General features: G+C 56.6%; 2 protein-coding genes across 8 annotated transcripts in view; one reads left to right on the top strand and one right to left on the bottom strand.

The window, feature by feature from the left end:
• Kcnab2 (potassium voltage-gated channel subfamily A regulatory beta subunit 2) overlaps positions 1 to 3,950 on the top strand; it is a 35,633-nt gene extending 31,683 nt beyond the window's left edge. For all 3 annotated transcript variants that reach the window (XM_029539797.1, XM_021200020.2, XM_021200019.2), the window contains 3 exons: positions 314 to 491; positions 969 to 1,057; positions 1,606 to 3,950. In XM_029539797.1, coding sequence (XP_029395657.1) covers positions 314 to 491; positions 969 to 1,057; positions 1,606 to 1,695 — 357 coding nt within the window. In that variant the 3' untranslated portion in view covers positions 1,696 to 3,950. The remainder of the gene's footprint in view (positions 1 to 313; positions 492 to 968; positions 1,058 to 1,605) is intronic.
• A 505-nt stretch (positions 3,951 to 4,455) lies between these two features.
• Positions 4,456 to 18,418, bottom strand: part of Chd5 (chromodomain helicase DNA binding protein 5) — a 51,320-nt gene continuing 37,357 nt past the window's right edge. For 2 of the 5 annotated variants that reach the window (XM_029539846.1, XM_029539847.1), the window contains exons 25-42: positions 18,037 to 18,209; positions 17,386 to 17,569; positions 16,919 to 17,011; positions 16,649 to 16,737; positions 16,329 to 16,462; positions 15,757 to 15,901; positions 15,245 to 15,404; positions 14,686 to 14,765; positions 13,933 to 14,065; positions 12,611 to 12,688; positions 12,008 to 12,145; positions 11,666 to 11,774; positions 10,996 to 11,128; positions 10,579 to 10,774; positions 9,690 to 9,853; positions 9,453 to 9,567; positions 9,289 to 9,342; positions 4,456 to 7,703 (exon numbers count right to left, since the gene is read on the bottom strand). In XM_029539846.1, the coding sequence (XP_029395706.1) occupies positions 9,335 to 9,342; positions 9,453 to 9,567; positions 9,690 to 9,853; positions 10,579 to 10,774; positions 10,996 to 11,128; positions 11,666 to 11,774; positions 12,008 to 12,145; positions 12,611 to 12,688; positions 13,933 to 14,065; positions 14,686 to 14,765; positions 15,245 to 15,404; positions 15,757 to 15,901; positions 16,329 to 16,462; positions 16,649 to 16,737; positions 16,919 to 17,011; positions 17,386 to 17,569; positions 18,037 to 18,209 (2,132 nt within the window). In that variant the 3' untranslated portion in view covers positions 4,456 to 7,703; positions 9,289 to 9,334. Of the gene's footprint in view, positions 7,704 to 9,288; positions 9,343 to 9,452; positions 9,568 to 9,689; positions 9,871 to 10,578; positions 10,775 to 10,995; positions 11,129 to 11,665; positions 11,775 to 12,007; positions 12,146 to 12,610; positions 12,689 to 13,932; positions 14,066 to 14,685; positions 14,766 to 15,244; positions 15,405 to 15,756; positions 15,902 to 16,328; positions 16,463 to 16,648; positions 16,738 to 16,918; positions 17,012 to 17,385; positions 17,570 to 18,036; positions 18,210 to 18,418 lie in introns of those variants that run through there. The other 3 variants (XM_021200001.1, XM_029539849.1, XM_029539848.1) reach the window with 3 other exon arrangements.

Raw genomic sequence — 18,418 nt, 5'->3', positions numbered from 1 at the left:
AAAAAAAAAAAAAAAAGAGTTGGCCCAAAGTCAAATCCCATCCCCTTGCTGAACACCCAGGAAGCATGAGAATGTTCATATTCAGGAGACAAGAGCCCTGAACCCCAACCTTAGGTCTCACTGTCTCCTCAGCCTGTGTCCTAATAGGCTCCTTGAGGGCCAACCGTGGCGGCCTGCGCTTCTAGCTCGGGGTTGAGTCAGTCTACTACAAACCTTCTCCTTCATGATATGGAAGAGTCTGAGTCTGGCCCAGGGCAAGCATGAGGCCAGGGGACAAGAGAGTCGGGAAGGCGCCTCTAGAGGAAACAGTCAGCTACCTGCATCGGGAGGTCCAGGAACCTTCCCTTACCTGGGCTTTCCCCCTTCCCAGGGCTACCAGTGGTTGAAGGACAAGATCCTGAGTGAGGAGGGGCGCCGCCAGCAGGCCAAGCTGAAGGAACTGCAGGCCATTGCCGAACGCCTAGGCTGCACCCTACCCCAGCTGGCCATAGGTAATGGGCTCTGGGTGCAATACCGAGACACTTGTTCCTGGGGTCCCTGAGGGCCTGAGCTATACCTTCCCCCAGATGTCTTTAGGTAGTTATCTAGCTACACTGAGGAAAGGGGCCCTGGAAAGAAATGTAGGGACCTCTGGACAGCACCCCCATGATGGCCGGGCTAAGGACTCTCAGGGGCAGAGCTGGACTCCATGTCTCTTTAAGAGCCTAGACCACTAGCCCAGACCCTCAGGCAGTTAGTTATCCAGGGGTCATAAAGGCTTGAAGGGATCTTTAAACACTTGGGCCACCTCTCCAGCAGAGACAGTGTGGCCAGAACCTCTTCTAGCCCCTGGGGCAAACTCTCCCGGCACCACGGATCATCCCGACCCCCCTCAGACCCTAGACAAAAGCTCGAGTACCTTTGCCCAGGCATGCTCAGGCAGGCCCTGCGGAGGGTCCCGCCCTCACCCCTGGTCTCGCTGCCCACAGCCTGGTGCCTGAGGAATGAGGGTGTCAGCTCCGTGCTTCTGGGTGCTTCCAATGCAGAACAACTTATGGAGAACATTGGAGCAATACAGGTGAGATTCCGGGCCCCCGGTGGTGGGCTCAGGTATCCCCAGCCTTCTTGGAGACACAACTCCACTGGACACCTTTCCGGGAGTATAGGGCATACAGGGATGGCATCAAGCCCTGCTTCTGCAGACCTTGTCCTCACAGAATCAGACGCAAACGTTGCGAGTGGGTGTGTTGGGAGAGCCACCACCGTGAGCAGAGAGGCCGGATCAGGCAAGGATGTGGAATGCAGGGGAGCAGAGGCATTAGAGACCCGGGGGCCTTAAGAAGACAGACAGGGAGCCCTTGAAATGAACTCAGAAAGGCATGAAGGAGCCGAAGGAGCTGTGCAGCTGGGAGGCCAGAGGGCCCGGAGCTGAGATGGAAATTTGACGTGGAAGAGGGCGTTTAGAAGGCTGGGACTCTTGGCATGGAGAGAGGCCAAGTTCAGACCTAATGATGGTAGCCTGGGCTGGATCCCTGGTGGGTGCAAAGCACAGAGTAGGAGCTGTGAGACACAGAGGTTCACCCTCCTCTCCCCAAGGCCAAGCTACACTCTTATCCTTGCACACAGGTCCTTCCAAAATTGTCGTCTTCCATCGTCCACGAGATCGACAGCATTCTAGGCAATAAACCCTACAGCAAAAAGGACTATAGATCCTAAGTTTACCCCACCCCACCCCCGTGCCCCACCCGGACAGTTCCCGGTTCCCTCCTCGTCTCCGTTCGCTCGCTTCTGCTGTTTCAAAGCCAAATGCAGAGTGTGGTTCACATCCAAGGGGAAAACGCTATGCCCAGACGTCACCGGGAATCAGTCTCCAAAGTCACCGCCAGATGCCGCCTGCCGCTTCTTCGCTGGATACTGTCCGACGGATGCCAGGGAATGGCATCAGTTAGGGGGATATCCAGAGGCTCCCACCCAAGCCCACTACCTCTGCTTATCCTTCAAGAAGAAACACTTGCCCCCAGCCATGGCCCTTCGTGGAGATTCTAGACGCCATGGCTGGGTGGGGGTCTCATTCTTAGAGCAGGAGGGGCTGCCAAGAACCCATCTCAAAAGAGGGGTGTGCACCCTTCTCCCAGAGTCCTGGTGGTTAGAGCAGGGCCCTCCCTCTTTCCATGGACACCAGGTACTTTGCTCAAGGCTGGCCTGGGATCCCACTCTCCCCAGGCCTTGACCTGCCCCCACACGCCCACCGGGCCTTGGCTGGCATTCTAGCTACGCAGCTGGCCCTTGGCCCCCCACCCTCACCCTTGCTGGCAGGGCCAGGGATCCCAGCTGGCTCTCCCAGCATCTTCCAACTGCTGAGCCCCACAGCAGGAAGCTCAGCAGGCTTGGATGGAGCCCATCGGAGGGAGTATGCCTCTCAAGACAAGGCAAGTGTGGCAGCTGGCCCCACCGCAGGCAGGTGGCCGCAGGCTCGCAAGATCATATTGCTCTCACGGACCTTCCTCTAATACCTCTGCTGTACCGGGGCAGGGGGCTCATGATGTGGGCTTTGCCCGGGTGAAGCACTTAGTTATGTTGCAAGCCAGGGGACTACGGGAGCAGCTCCAGTAATAGTCTCCGTGACTCCTGGAAAAAATGGCTAGGACCGCCCATTCCCTTCTGCATACCCTCGTGCTGGCCTGGGGCAGGATGGGGAGGGGGAGTAGTGGAAAGGATAGGCAGCCCTTTATCAGTGGGAGCTGCATGGATGTTGATGCCAGGAAGCCACAGGATTGGTCAGTCCACGATGCCCGGAGGCCCCATCCCACGGTCTTGTGATGCTCTGGGCGACAGGGTCCTACCCAGCTGGCTCCCTAGGAGACCAGCCTCCTGCCCTGCCGCACAGGCTGTGGCCAGCTCCCAGGCACAAGCCCTGGATGCATAGCATCCTGGCTTTGCCTTCTGTAGCTGCTATTCCAAGGCTGCTCCCTGCTGCTCTTAAGGCTGGGCAGAGGTGAGGACTGGGGGTCGGAGGGGGAGGGTTATGGGGAGGAGACAGGAAGAAAGGCAGACTTGGTAGGTAGCTTCCTCTCTCTCCCACACAACCGCCCTGAAAACCCTGGGCTCTCTAACCTTCGCTGCTCATAGCGCTGACCCCCGGAGACCTCAGAAGCAGCCCCGTGGGTGTGGGGATAGAGGTCACTGGGCTCTGGTAGTTCCATGCCTGGGCAGAGGAGCCAGCTTCCTGGACAGGGCCCTGCAGTGGCCTTGGCCCTGCTTGCTAGGTGGGCGGGGCATGCAGGGATGCCCGCAGGAGGAGCTCCTGCCTGCCTGTGAACCACACCTCAGAGCTAAGCTCCTGCTGGTGATGTGCAAGAGACAGGGAAACAGGCTGCCGGGCTAAGGCCCACAGGATAAACTGGGCTAAAGCCCACCGGAGCCCTGGATACAGAAGACACGTTAACCGAGTGTTTCTGAGAGGTTGTCTTCCACACCCACTCTCGAAGCGTCGGGGATCTGCTTCTTAAGCTTCTGTGGAGGGGTTTGAAGGAGGGGCTTGGGAGGCCATGCAGAGCAAGTGCAGACAGCGGATAAGTGGGGGCTTGCCCCAGGCCCTCAGAGGGTGTAAGGGCCGCTCCTTCCTCCATGGCCTCTCCTTCCTCTAGCCCAGCTGCCTACAGGCCAGCCCAAGCCAGCTTCTCTTGACCTTGAAGTAGTCTGCCAGGCCTGGTGCAGGAGGAGGGCTCTGTAGAGGATCTGGCACTCAGAGCCCAAGGTCCCCAGGCACAACAGGGCACCTGTGTGCCCGCTCTCCTCATGTACATACACAACGTGCTTTCTCTCCCCATTTTTTTTTTTTTTTAACGAGCGTGGCTCCTCGCTAACTGCACCCCACCAGGCCGACAGCAAACACCTCCAGCTTCCCGACAGACTCAGACCAAGGTGTGGCCCGTATTTATGGAATGGCAAATAAAACCTGAGCACTTTGGTCTCCACGTTTCTGTCCTCTTCTTTCCTCAGAGACAGCCCCGGGGTGGGGGGAGGGAGGCAGAGCTGCCAAACTGCAGGGAACTGAGGTCTTGAGTTCCCTGCCCCATCCACCCCAAAGCCAACTCTACAGCTAAGGACAAGATGGGAGGAAAGGGACCAATTCCAGGGGTTGGGGAGGTCACAAGATCCACCCTGACCTCTCCCAGATAACACCCCTGAAGCCTGTGGGAGATGCAGGTGCTTACTCTCTGCTACCCACCAGCACATCCCTGCTGATGCCTCCAAAGGCCCAGGGCTGATGGCTGGGAAATGCCACGCCTTTAGGGACCAGCCAGCTGCTGCTCTCCTCCAGCAACACTGCTATTTGGGGTTTCCCCTCCTTCCTTGTGTGCCCTGAGCCATGGGTACCAATCATAAATGTAGAAGGTTTGGGAAAGGACCCTCACCTCCCCGACCACTCACCGCATCCCCGTCCTAAATCACCGAGGCTAAGAACTACAGCGATTCCATCCCTTCCCAAAGGGTTTATTAAAACACAGAAACCAAAACATACACACAGAGAATACGAGTGGAGATAACACTGGTCTGTCCAGCCTTCCCAGGGGCTCCCGAGTGTGCCCTTGGGACCCCTGCTGAGATGTCCCCAGCTGACACCAAGCACCTACTCTGACTTCATCAGGGTGTGCTCGATTGGGCAAGGGTGGGACAGATGCCAGCCCAGCCTGGGCAGGAAGAGAATCCCTGCCGTCTAGCTTGACCCTGGCAGGCAGCAGGGGGCCCTCCCTCCCCTCCAGGCCGGGTGGAAGAGCTGCCTCTGACCTGGGCTCTGGTCCCCGTGTGGCTTTGTGGAGAGTTCAGGACATACACACACACCCAACAGGCCCTTTCCGGGTTATCATACCTAAAAAAATACTTTTGTTTTTTAAAAAAAAAAAAATCTGAAAATTAAGAGGGAAATATCCATAAACGCAGGGACACCAAAGACTTTGGGCTGACGCACCACGACCTGTAAACTTCCGGGTATATAAATCGGGCAGGTTGGCCTCCTCCTCCAGGCTGTGCTCTGTGCAGGAGCCCTTGTGGGTAGGCCAAGATGGCGACGTTGGAGGGAGGGTCAGCCTAGGCCCCCAACCCCCTTCCTTGGCACACACGTAAAGCTCCAAGCATCAACACTTGCCCACTCTGAGACCACAAAGATCCCTGGCCCCCTAGCCCACCCTCTGAACGCCCCCTGCAGACTTAGACTGGTTGCCGGTGTCACAGAGCCAGCAGCCCACATGGGTTAGGGAGCACCCAGAGGCTGGGGGAAGGAGCCCTGGCTCACAGGTGGCCCCTGAGGGAGCAGAGTAAGCAATTCCCAAGAGGAGTGTGTGAGGGGATGCCCTCAGATGATGTAGCTCTGACCCAGACCCCTATGTCACCCGAGAGCCACCCCACACCTTCCACAGAGATCCTATAGAATTAAGCAAGCCAAAACAGCCAGAAATGTCACTGCAGCTCTGACAGCTCGGCCATGAGGACCCAATGCTATCAGCCACAAAGTGAGAGCCACCTCAAGATGCCACCTCTATCCCATCACTCTAGCAGGCGACAGCGGAAGGGCCAAGATGCAAACACTCTGAAGGACTTTGTCCTCTCCTCAGTTGCCTGGGCAGCCTGCCCTGGAGAACTGAGAAACTTAGACCCACCCAGGCCAGCAGGGGGCTCAGGTCAAGGTGGCTGTGGAGAGGGGAAGGCCACGGAGGGTGGGTATGGCCCAGGAAGAAGCAGAGATGGACGGACAGAGCAAGACTCCTGGGGGAAGTCTTCAGGGAAGGGATGGACCCCTGAAGTCGAGTCAAGAGACGTAGACCCTATTCTGTCCCACGTGAGCCTGCAGGCCCAAGTCTCAGGATGTCACTGTGGCAACAGAGGCCAACAGGGCTGACCTCCTTGCCCAGTGGGATGAGCACAGAGGCCTGGGTTGGGGAGACCCTCCTGTGCAAAGGACAGCCCTTCTTGGAGAGCGGGGTCAGCCACCATAATGCACTCAAGCCTGCAGAGGTCCCGTCTGTGGCCAGAGCCCCCCCCCCCCACCTACCCACAGAGTGCGGCCAGCTGCTAACCTTAAGACTTGGATAGACACTCAAGTATAGGAGTGCTACAGTAGAAGAAGCCGTGGGGGTCCAGCCCTCCAGGAGCAGAGGAGGAACTATGTTACAGATGTGTACATCTGGGCTAAGTAAAGGCCAGCCACCTGCCCAAGTGTCCTCAAAACAAGCTATGGAGACCTGCCCCCATTCTTGGTGGGCCCAGAGATGCTGCATACCCCCAACTCCTTTTCCAGGGAGAATCTGACCCCTACCAAGCTCCCTCGGACCCGAGTGGCTTCTCTCCACAAGCCCCGTCCTCATCTTCAGGGTAAACTGAACCCCAGAATCTCTCCAGGTGAGCCAGGGCCAGTGAGACGGTCAGACACAGGCCTGGAGCCTGGCAGGCTCCACCCACCCCCACCCCAGCATGGAGCGTTACGTGGTGCCACAGGCTGGGGTGGAGCAAGACAAGCTGGTGTGTCGACAGTGACATGGGAAGATGGGCCTGGCACTCTTAAGGCTTCCCTGCAGGAAATGAGGTCAGAAGCCTTGAAGGCTCTGGGTAGAAAGATCTAAAGTCACCATCAGCTCCAGTCCCCACTCCAAGCACAGCTCTCTCCGGACCCTCGGAGATCCAGCAAAGGCCCCCGTGGCCCCTACTTCATGCAGAAGTCACCCTAGTCAAGGCTTCTCTAGGACCAAGACAACAGAGATAAATTCAGCTCTGGGAGGGGCTGCTGGCATCTGTGGCCCTGGACGCTCCAAGATGCTTGTCTTTGCCAGGGTGAGTGCGACAAGTCTCCCGGGGCCACTCAACAAACACGACCCTTCTCTGGGACACCAGCTCACACCTGTCTACGCCACACTCCTGCAGACAGCTAATGTCCAGAAACCCCTGCAGGGGGCTTTGGCCAAGGTCTAAATCTGCTTCACCCTCTGAGCGAGGTACCCTCACTTCAACCTGCCACACATTGCTGGCACCACCACGTGTCCCCTGGAAACCAGAGAGTCCAGAGACCTTGAGATATGCGCTCCTGCCCAGAAGTGGAATGTACCTGGTGGTCTCCCATGCTGGGCATCAGCAGGGTAGGCAGACACTCTCCAGACCTGATCCTCTCCCTGGCTAGGCTAGCACTAGGGTCCCAAGCAGGCTGGGGTCTGAAGCAGAAGGGCCGTCACACAGGTGCAGACGGGGGCGGGGGACATACTAAGGGTTTCCAGAACACTGGATGCTGCATCCTCTCCGGCCGCAGTTGAGTCCATAGAGCAGCAGCACCAAGGGCCTCCAGAGAGCTTCCCCTTGAGGTCTGGAGCCGGTGACAGACAGGAGTGTTGTGAATCTGAATCTTCCACACGTCATCCAACTTTTTATCAAGACAAACATGTTCGCATCTTCAGTAGGAAAGTGAAAAAAAAATGTACAGGTAAATGGAATTTCCTCTAAGTCAGTCACTCTGGAAAAGGCGCCGGGACCTTGCCGGGCATAGCTGTGGATGGGATGCCGTGCGGAAGAAGGCTTCAACTACGATGAGGTGGCACTTCCGAACTCTTGCGCAGCCAGACTGGGCCTGTCCTCCGTGTGATAGAATTTCATGGTTTCCCTTTTGTACCCCGACACCGCACCAACTCCTAAAAGGGCTGTAGCTTTTCTCTCCCGTGGGGGTTGGGCAGGCGGCTTGGCTGCAAAAGGCAAACCAATTGATTATGAGATTGGGTGGCCAGATGGCCAGAGGCACCTGGCTGTCCACACTGGTCACAGTTATGATCAGAGGGAGTCCCAGAAGTAAGATCTCCTAGCCCTGGCCTTTGGGCTTGATGTGAGCTGCACCCAATTGCTGGCTGGAGTCCCAGCATCCAATAGGCTCAGCCTGGAAGCTCATCCAGGACCTCTGGCTTGGAATCTACCTTATAGGAACAGACAGGTCTTGGAGAGAGCTGTCAGGACTAGTGACTTCTCTGAATTACCCCTTCTCCACTACCAAAGCCATCATCACACTCAGGCCCTCAGGCACAACCCCCACCCTACCCCTTGGCCCCGGCCTGAACAGAGACTGTGGGTGTGAGACAAGCAGCAACTATCCATGGGACAGACCATCATGCAGGACAGTGGCAGCAGGACAGGGCTCCAGGTTGGGAGTGGTGATCAGTGGGGCCAATGACACACAGCCAAGAACACATGTGCACATACAGATAGATGTCCATAAACACACACACATACACACAAAGCCATGACCACATGGGACCAATGACACATGTCCAAGAACACATGTGCTCATACAGATGTACACACACAAAGCCATGACCACATGGGGCCAGTGACATGGCCAAGAACATATGTNATGACACATGTCCAAGAACACATGTGCTCATACAGATGTACACACACAAAGCCATGACCACATGGGGCCAGTGACATGGCCAAGAACATATGTGCGCATACAGATGAACACACACACACATGCAAAGCCATGACCACATGGGGTCAATGACACATGTCCAAGAACACATGTGCACATACAGGTAGATGTCCACACACACACACACATACATACACACAAAGCCATAACCTCATGGGGCCAATGACACATGTCCAAGAACACATGTGCACCTACAGATGTACACACACACACACACACACACAAAGCCATGACCACATGAGGCCAATGATATGGCCAAGAACCTATGTGCACATACAGATGAACATACACACACACATGCAAAGCCATGACTACATGGAGCCAATGACACATGGCCAAGAGCATATGTGCACATACAGATGTATATATACACACACACACACACACACACACACACACACACACACATACACACACACACACACAAAGCCATGACCACACAGGGCCAATGATATGGCCAAGAACCTATGTGCACATACAGATGAACATACACACACACACTCGCACACACACGCAAAGCCATGACCACATGGGGCCAATGACACATGGCCAAGAGCACATGTGCACATACAGATGTACACACACACACACTCGCACACACACGCAAAGCCAATGACATGGGGCCAATGACACATGGCCAAGAACTCATGTGCACAGATAGATGTGTACACACACACACACACACACACACATACACACACACAGCCTTGACCATATCTAAGCTAGAATGTGACTCAAAAACTACCAGACACATAAGTCCCCAAGGCTCTGAGGCATGAACCAATGAACACACAGATGGGACACACTGGAGCGCATGGGACAGTGGGGTGGCCAGCAAGCACCCTCACCTCAGCTGGAAAGGAGCGCTGAAACAGGGGGAAATCACGAGGACGGCTAGATGTCTGCCAAGAAGAGATCAGAGCGTGGGCTTGCCTGGCATCCCCAGCGTCCGGCAGGCTGGGCCCCAAGGGGGCGCTGTGTGCATGCTGCCCGGAAGCGGATAGGGACCTACCAGTCACATAGGGCCCCAGGGGCATCTGGTTGTAGTTGACAATCCCTCCCGGTCCAGGGCCCCGGAAGTTGGGCCCAAAGCTGCTGTTGTACATCTGAGAGGAGCCGAAAGCGCCCTGGAGGCAAGGACCAGCTTAAGGGTGACAACCAGAACATCGCCCAGCCCCCACCCAGGGGCACCCACCCACGCGACAGGAGGGACTCGGGCCCGTGGTGCAGTGTGCAGGCCAAACCTGACCTGCTGGATGGTGGGGTCACCGGCTCGGTTGGTCAGGCGACTCAGGATGCTGCGTTCAGACATCTGCAGGCGGGCGGCCACCGGGGGGATGCGTGACAACATGGAGGGCAAGCGTGTCACGTCGGCTTTCATGTCACTCAGCAGCTCCTCCAGCTGGTTCAGGACTGCAGGGTGGGAGGGCCTAAGAATGGAGGGCTTGGGTCTGCCCTCCACAGCTGCCGTACAGGTAGTGGCCAGGAAGGTGTTTGTACGAACATCGCGGCACACACCCGAAAGTGGACACAGTGGGATGTTCCTCACCAGACTCTCCAGAGCCTGGGAAGCCCAGGGTTGCCAGTCGGAGAAACAAGTTTTCCAAGAAAAACTCCAGGGGCCCCTCTTGACAGAAAAAAAAGTTCCAGACCCTTGACCCTGGATCCCCTCTCTGGTCACTAGGTCCACAAAACATAGTCAGACCTTCATATGTGAGCACAGCGGTAGACATCCCACTCTGGGCTGTGCCCTGCCCCCCCCAAGGAGGCTGCAGGCCCCCCAGATCAGAAAGGCAGAGATCTGGAGTAAGACAATGTACACTCTGAACAAATCGTCCCCTTCTTAAATTCCAACGCCCTTGCCCCAAGATGGCGACTCTTAAGACTCATTACTGCAAGCACTGGTGAGCCCTCCAATCTCCCACATCTCTGTGCTGTCCGCTGCAGCCTGCCCCTCCTTGTTGGTATCTCTAAAAGGGGGGTAACCTCGCGAGACTCTAGAGCAGAACTGTATCTCCTGGTCCCAGAGGCCTCACCCTCTGCACATCTGCCCTATCAATACTCCCGATCTAGGCCAAGCGTGCTCCCTGGGCAGGATCGGAGGTGCTCCCCGAGAGGCGAGGAGCAGGCTCACTCACCTTTGTGCAGGACGGCGTTGGCAGGCTTGTTCCCGGCGAGGGACTCCTTGGATAGGTGCTGGTGGCTCTCAGCAAGGCACTCCACCTCTGCCAGGCGAGCATTGAGCGCCATGGCTGGGTGGTTGGGATCCTGGGTCATGTTGAGGTACGCTGCCCTCCGGAGCTGCTCCTCGATCACCAGCGCCTGCTCCAGCAGCTGGGGTGTGTGTGGGGGGGGAGTGACAGCACTGGCCTGGCACCTCCTCCCACAGAGCCACTGTGCCCCTCCCCGACTGGCACCCACTGAAGCTGGGGCTGAAAGGGGAGGAGTCTCTACACTCAAGCCTTGCCTGTGTGGGCTGACTCTCCTCAGGGGCGAGCCTGGCCCAGGTCTAGGTACAGGGATGGGTCAGGGAGCTAACATCCCCGAAGGCCTACCTTGAACCTACGGGCCAAAAACTTGTTCTTCATCTCCAAGTAGTTGCCCTTGTGGATCTCAGACTTGAAAGGTTCATTTAGGATCATGTATCTCGGGTCATTCTGAATGTCCTGCCAGCGGGCATAGCCATGCCTGCGGGGTACCGTTAAGGGTGAAGCTGGCCACAGGAATGAGGGGCTTGACAGTAAGGATGAAGTGGGAGCCCCCCCCCCCGGTCCCAGCTTGCTGTCTGTGCACACCGAGGCAAGTCACAGCCTCAGCTGCAGGATAAGCATGCCAGCAATGAAGACATCAGTGACATTAGCAGGCTGTGACAGGTGTCAGACAGGGCACCGAGGCCTCCGAGTGGTGACCTGTACCCAACGCTGCACCCAACATGGGAACGTGTAAGTCCTGGCCTCTAAAACCTAATAACATGGCCTTATCCAGGCGTGATCAAAAAGGGGGTGGGGGTCCTAAATCCAACGACTGTCAGGAAATGGGGTTAGGGCACATCCCAGCCAGATGGCCAGATGACAACAGAACATGACAGAGACAGAGAGGCCTGCCAAGGTTTGGGGCAGTCACCAGAAGCTGGGAGAGGAGAGAAGAGGTCCTCCTAGAGCCCGTGGGTCCCCTGAGGCCGAGAAAAACTGACCCGAGTCCCCCAGCCTGACCGAGCAAGGATACGTCACAATGCCTGCCAGCAGCCAGTAGTCATGACGGCGGTGCCAGATTTCGTAGATTTTCCCGGAGGACACAGCCGCCCGTTCCTCGTTCTGCCACAGAGTGTGCAGCTCTGAAGAGAGAGACCAAGGTAAGCAAAATGGAGATTTTCCCCACCCCTGGCTTATGTACCGGCTTGCTCAGCACCGGCTATCAGAGGCCCATTGCTCCAGTATTGCTAAGAGGGGCATATGATGGACCATCATCAAACATTCACACCTCAGAATAAAATTACCATCGGCCCAGACTCCTGGGAGCCACAGTGAGGAAGTGAGACCAACCCCTTCTACTGTTCCGCCTCTGTACCTGTGAAACCGCCATCCGCAATGTTGAACATGAATTTGAATTTCCCGTTCTTGTCTTCTTTCTTGCCCTCCTCGTCTTCCTCTCTGTCGCCGTTTTGCTGAGTCTCCCCGGGCTCCTTCTCCTCAGCCTTGGGGTCATCTGGGGGGAGGGGACAGGCCATGTTCACCATCTATCTAGAAGGCATTATCCAAACCCTGACCAGCAACGGGATGCTGTGTGCTCATCACATGAGCCCTTGCAAAGGGAGAGCCACCCCACCTGCTTCCATCCAGGTTCCAGGCCCTGGCACCCCTCCCGCACCACACGAGAAGCTCAGAACACCATGAAGGGAGAATTCAAATCTGACCGGAGGGTAGCTGCTCTAGAGCAAAGAAGCTGAGCCACAAATGTCTGTGACCCGCTCTTCTCTCTCCCCGGATGACTGGGGTGACAGGAGGGGTGGGGAGAGGGACAGGATGAGTGTGTCTCCCCAGAAAAGAGCCATCCTGACTGGAGGAGCTTGCAAGTCCAGGCTCCTGTCCTCTGGCCTCATCCAGGACTCCCAGAAGGCACCCAGGTGGTTGCCCAGGAGGCCTGTGGCAGGGCACAGGAAGAAGCGCCCACCTGGCCTGAAATCCCCGCTGTGACTCAGGCTCAGCTCCGGCTTGTCTGGGATTGGCTCCTTGTCTGGCAGCACTTCCTCTGCAAACAAGACAAGGAAGGGGGGCTCGTGGGCAGAGGGGGGCCCCTATCCATCAGAACTGTTACTCAGGGTGCAACAGCCAAGGCCCAGAGAGCTCCCTGGGAGGTAAGGCTAGCTACAAACTACAAGCTCGTTAGAGTACCACCTTCAATCCAGGTGCACCAAATGCATGTCAGAACAAAGTAACCAATATAGCGGTCAAAATAAACGTGCGCACGTGGAAAGGGGGTGTGTACATGAGTGTGAAGGCCAGAGGGGACACTTGTATCATCCTTAATTATCTCCTTGTGTTTTTGAGACAACCCTGTCGAGCCTACATTTGGCCAGATTGGCCAGCAAGCCCCAGGGCTCCTGTCTCCCTGTGTCCTGAGCCCTGGGCTTACAGGCATATTCTGTATTCTGGGGTTGGTTGGTTGTGGGGGAAGGGTTGGCTTGGGGTTGAGTTTTCTTTGCTTTACAAACAGAGCCATCTCCCAACCTCCCAACCAAGTAAACTTGAAAGCCAAATCTATCAAGAGGGACAGTAATTATCACCAACACTAAACACCAAAACAAATATTCAGCTAACCACACCGTCTGGTGTGGTACTGCCATCGCAGTGAAATTGTAACATAAATGTTTTCAAGAAGTGACTGATCATGGCAAACACCATCAAGTAGATTAAGATAAAACCTTAGCTGTATAATTAACAGGCACTACCTAATGATCTGAAAGCGATATTAAGAACCTCACACCCAGATGTCTTTTTCTAGTACTCAAAAGGCAATGTACAAACTCCAGCAGAGCTAAGCCAGAAGGCAAGTTTGACAGTATCTGGCAGACTCCTGTTTTCAAACCAGAACCTTGTCATCAAAACATAACCCAAGGGGCTGGTGAGATGGCTCAGTGGGTAAGAGCACCCGACTGTTCTTCCGAAGATTCGGAGTTCAAATCCCAGCAACCACATGGTGGCTCATAACCATCCGTAACAAGATCTGATGCCCTCTCCTGGAGTGTCTGAAGATAGCTACAGTGTACTTACATATAATAAATAAATACATCTTTAAAAAAAACAAAAAAAAACATAACCCAAGGACCCCAAACTCTACAGGTCAGGATTCAAGTGTGGAGAGAGAGAGACCCTTTGCCCCTTCCACTAGCAGGGGGTGGGACAGCCAGCACCCAGGCAGGGTACAGACTGGAGTGTGGTTCCCTGACTCTCGCAGGGCTACAGAGGTTGTGGACTATTCCCAGAGAGCCCTACCTTTCAGTGACTGCTCCGGAGACCCCTGGGCCTTCTCCACCTCTTCTGTCCTCTCCTCCCGAGCCCTGTCCTTGCTGTCTGAGTTCTGATGTTTGTCTTCACCCTCTACTCTGTCCAGGGCAGTTGGCAGGGCCTAGAAGGACAAGCTAGGGAGCTGCAGGACGTGGGCCTCAGCAGGAATGCAGGGCAGGGGATCTGTACCAGGCTGGGAGCCCTCAACCCCAGATATCTCCATTTGCTCTCTGCCTGGTCCCCCAGGCCTAATGTACTGGCTGGTTTTGTGTGTCAACTTAACACAAGATGGAGTTATCACAGAGAAAGGAGCCTCCCTTGGGGAAATGCCTCCATGAGATCCAGCTTAGTGATCAAGGGTGGGAGGGCCCACTGTGGGTGGTGCCATCCCTGGGCTGGTATTCCTAGGTCCTATAAGAAAGCAAGCTGAGCAAGCCAGGGGAAACAAGCCAGTAAGTAACATCGCTCCATGGCCTCTGCATCAGCTCCTGCTTCCTGCCCTGCTTGAGTTCCAGTCCTGACTTCCTTTGGTGATCAACAGCAATGTGGAAGTGTAAGCTGAATAAACCCTTTCCTCCCCAACTTGCTTCTTGGTCATGATGCTTGTGCAGGAATAGAAACCCTGACTAAGACATCCAGTGACCAGAACTGGGAACCAGGAAGGCCTGGACTGTACCCAGCTGGTCCTGACCAAGCTCCACCCATACTTCCCACAGGCCCAGCCACCAGTGACTTCCATACCTGGATTTCCAGGGACTTCTTTGGCTTCTGCATGCCTGACTCCTTCTCATCTGTGTAGCCCAGCTGGGCTTCCATTTTGTCTGAAGTATCAAGGGAAAGAGGTGAGACAGGTGGGTGTGGACAGGACACAGGAGCAGGGTGGGGAACAGGGGGCCAGATGAGAGAGAGGCCTGGCCTTGCGGGTGCTCCTCCTTTGTTTTGACAAGTTCAGGAGCGATGAGCGGGGCTCCAGGCCAGGCTTCCAACTCAGACCCTTGTAAGACCCTGGCCTGGCTGGTCGCAGCAGGCACTGTCAGGCTGGAGTAAGCCCAGCATCCCAGTTGCCCAGGAAGCAGGAGAGGGGGTGTGGCCCAGGGTTGGGTTTCTCTTTGGGACGATGGAATGTTAGAAAGGCAGATTGGGTGGCATGCGTGTGAGTACAATCTCAAAGCTGTGGCTAAAAGCCTGACAAGTTGTTTGGAGCGGGCGGGGGTGGAACCCTCACACTCTGGGTTACACGCTAGACTTGGTCCACCTCCCGTGACCCAAGAGCTCTCCCAGGCGCTCCCTAAGCCCAGACCTGGCAGGCCCAGTGGGGCCGGTGGGAGCTGTGCAGGGCTGGCAGGCACGGGCGTGTTGGGGTCTGAGGAGATGACCTCGCCTGGCTTCTTGCCCTCAGGCCCCTCAGGGACCAGGTCTGGGGTGCTGTACTTGCCGTTGACATGCTCAAACTCCTGCACCTGGGGCAGTAGGAGGGGAACAGAGGGAACAGTGGTCACCGCTCAGAGACAGCCCACGAGACTGAAAATGCCATGGGTTTGCAATGCTGCCCTCCCCAAGGTTACTAAGGTCGGACGTCCTTCTGACCCAAGCTTCTGCCCGTGTCCCCGTTCCTTAGAACCCACCCTCCTGGCCTCAGCCTACCGACCCTCACCCTACAGGGTGCCTCCAGTCTGTCCCTTTGGTCTGTCTCAGACATAGATAGCTGTGTGACCCCGAACTGGGCATTTATCCTTTGGCGGCTGCCCCCCCACCAGAGGCAGTGCCAGGGCCACGTGCCAGCCAGAGGCTAGTAGAGGCTTACTCACCCACCTTCTTCCTAACCAGCGACATGACCCCAATACGCGTGAGCACGTGCTGCCTAGACAGGCCCTCGCGGGGCACGCCGTCTGCGAAGGTCTCCGCACCGTCTGCGCCCGGCTCACACAGGTGGCGCATGAAGAGTGATACATAGGCCCTGGGGTGGGGGGTACCGGGGCTCAGGGAGTGAGGGGAGGCTGGGGTGAGGGGTACTGGGGCTCAGCGAGTGAGGGGAGGCTGGCAGGACCCCTAGGGACCCCTGGTGTGGAATCCTCCACCACAGCCTGGTGGGGTCAGGCTCCCAGAAAGGCAGAGGAGCCTCCCTGGCAGGGGACCCTCCTCAGATGCTGGCCCTGGATGGCCAAAAGCACTATCCCAGAGAGTTTGGCCAAGAGGACTACTGGGCAGTATTTCCTATAAATCAGCCCCGCCCAACACACCACACCCATGGATCTGACGGCCATGACTTCTCCAGGCACCCTTAGCCGGGAGGGTGTAAGCACTGTCCATTGGAGGGCTCACTCCACCAGGCATCGGAGGCCACACCCTCCCGGCCTCCAAGCCACCTCACTGGGACCCTTTACCTAAATTCCTTCTCACTCTTCCCACGAAGGTCCCGCACCAGCCAGTGGGAGTTGAAGGCATCCTGAGGGGGCATACCCCAGCGCATGATGGCGTTCAAAAAAGCCTTCCTCTGTCTGGCATTGAAGCCCAGAACCTGGCCAGGGTAGTAGTGAAAGGCTGTGACCTCGGGTTATGTGGACAGAATTATGGGATGGGGAAGAAGAGCAAGGGACACTTGAACCCAGAGGTTCCCTGAGCCTGAGGAAACCCTCAGTTCCTCTCTCACACCCAGGGCTGTAAGGAGTCGGCCTGGAGGGTCCGGGGAACCTGCAGGACCCACCTCAATGTTGCCTCCAACCCGAGCCAGAAGAGGAGGCAGGGGCTTGTCCCTGTCGCTCTTCAGCTGCCTCCGGGATTGTCGTCGTCCACCTAGGGAACAAACAGCCCACCACAGACCCTCAGGCTGCGGTGCAGAGGCTCCACCAGCCCCCTCGGGATGAGGAGACCCTCGGCACCTCCTCCTAAAGCTCCCATGGGCACCCTAGCCCACCCCACCCGGCTGTAACCCCTGGCAGCACCAGAACAACCCGGGTCACACACTAACACTCACTCTGCCCTTCTGCTCTCTCCTCAAAGTCCTCGTCCTCATCCTCAGAACCGATGGAATACTCCGACTGGTTGTCCGAGAGCTCATCCTGCCACTCTGTAAGCAGAGGGGCATGGAAGGGGCCCGCCCCAGCCTCGTGCAGCCAAGGCCAAGCCGAGCCCCCTCCCCACTCCCCAGCCTAGTCAACTGAGTTCTGGGCAAAGTACCAGAACTCAGTTGATAATCCCAACCCAGGCATTCGCACTCAGGAAGAGCATGGCTGCTCTGCCCGTTCCACAGCAGGAAGCTGACTCTCGGAGGCTCAACCACTCCACGGCCAAGGCATGCCTGAAGCCACGTGGCCGGTGGCCATCTTATCCCCATAACCTGCCTGCCACCCCTTTCCTCCCAGAAGCCTAGCTGTCTGCTCCCACTCTTGCCCGGTCCACACACCCTGCCCCACAGCCCCGTGCCGGCGTGCCCCTGCTCACCACACGCACCCTGGTCCTCCTGGGAGGCGTCGTTGTAGTTGACCTGCTTGCGGATGCGCTTGCCCTTGCCCAGGTTGCGGGCCAAGTCTTCCTGTTGCTGTTCATAATGATGGCGCAACAGCTTCTCCCAGTAGTCAGGGTCCACGTTCTCCTCCTGCTTGATCACCTCCCTCTCTACCTCCTCCTGGGGATGTAGATGTAGGGGATAGCCGGGCACACCCAGTTGTTCTGCCACACCTCACCCACCTTCACAGGCCCTTGGGGCAAGCAAGGGGAGTTTGCCTATTCCAGGAAGCCCTCCCCAATCTTGCTAGTCTCCTGCTCACTCCACATGTGTACCCTGGTCTTGGTGGGGAACTATAGAGGCCCAGACACTGTTCTCAGGGTTCATGGTTTTAAAGGAAAATATAAACAGTGCCCACATCTGCAAGGAGAGTCGCAGGGGCTCAGAGGATGTAGAGAGGCCCATGGGAGAGATTAGGAGCTGTGGGGCTTTTCAGAACACAGGAGGGAGATGAGGTAGAAGTTTCTAGAGCAGGTCAAGACAGAAGCATGATGTAGGCTGGCGGGTGGGGAAAAGCTGACAGGGATGGGGCTATGAGGGGCAGTATGGCCATGAGGCGGGGCCCCAGAGCACTCAAAAGGCCTTACCACGCCATCTTCCTCACGGACCACATACTGTGCCACCTTGAAGGAGCTCAGGTACTCATTCATGTTCTGCAGCTCGGTGTCATCCGTGGCGTCCTGGTTCCGATCCAGCAGCTTGGATATGGCTGCGTCATCATAATGGATCACACTGCTGTCTTCTACATCTTTGTTATCACCTGCGGGGTGGGCAGGATACATTGTGTAGACACAGAGGTAAGGTGTTCCAGGCCATCCTCAGGACCAGCTGCTAAGAACGGCCTTCCCGCTGGGGTAAGATGACCCGGCATGGAAGCTATGCCCTAACCGAGCCGTGTGTGGTAGCTCCCTCACCATCTACCAACAGAGGGCAACCTAAGGGGCAGCCGTGGGCAGCAGAGGACCTCTT

This window comes from Mus pahari, chromosome 6 (assembly GCF_900095145.1).
Source record: "Mus pahari chromosome 6, PAHARI_EIJ_v1.1, whole genome shotgun sequence".
In the NCBI taxonomy this organism is placed as follows: domain Eukaryota; kingdom Metazoa; phylum Chordata; class Mammalia; order Rodentia; family Muridae; genus Mus; species Mus pahari.
Note: the sequence above shows the minus strand (reverse complement) of the source record. Positions and strands in the feature narration are given on the sequence as shown.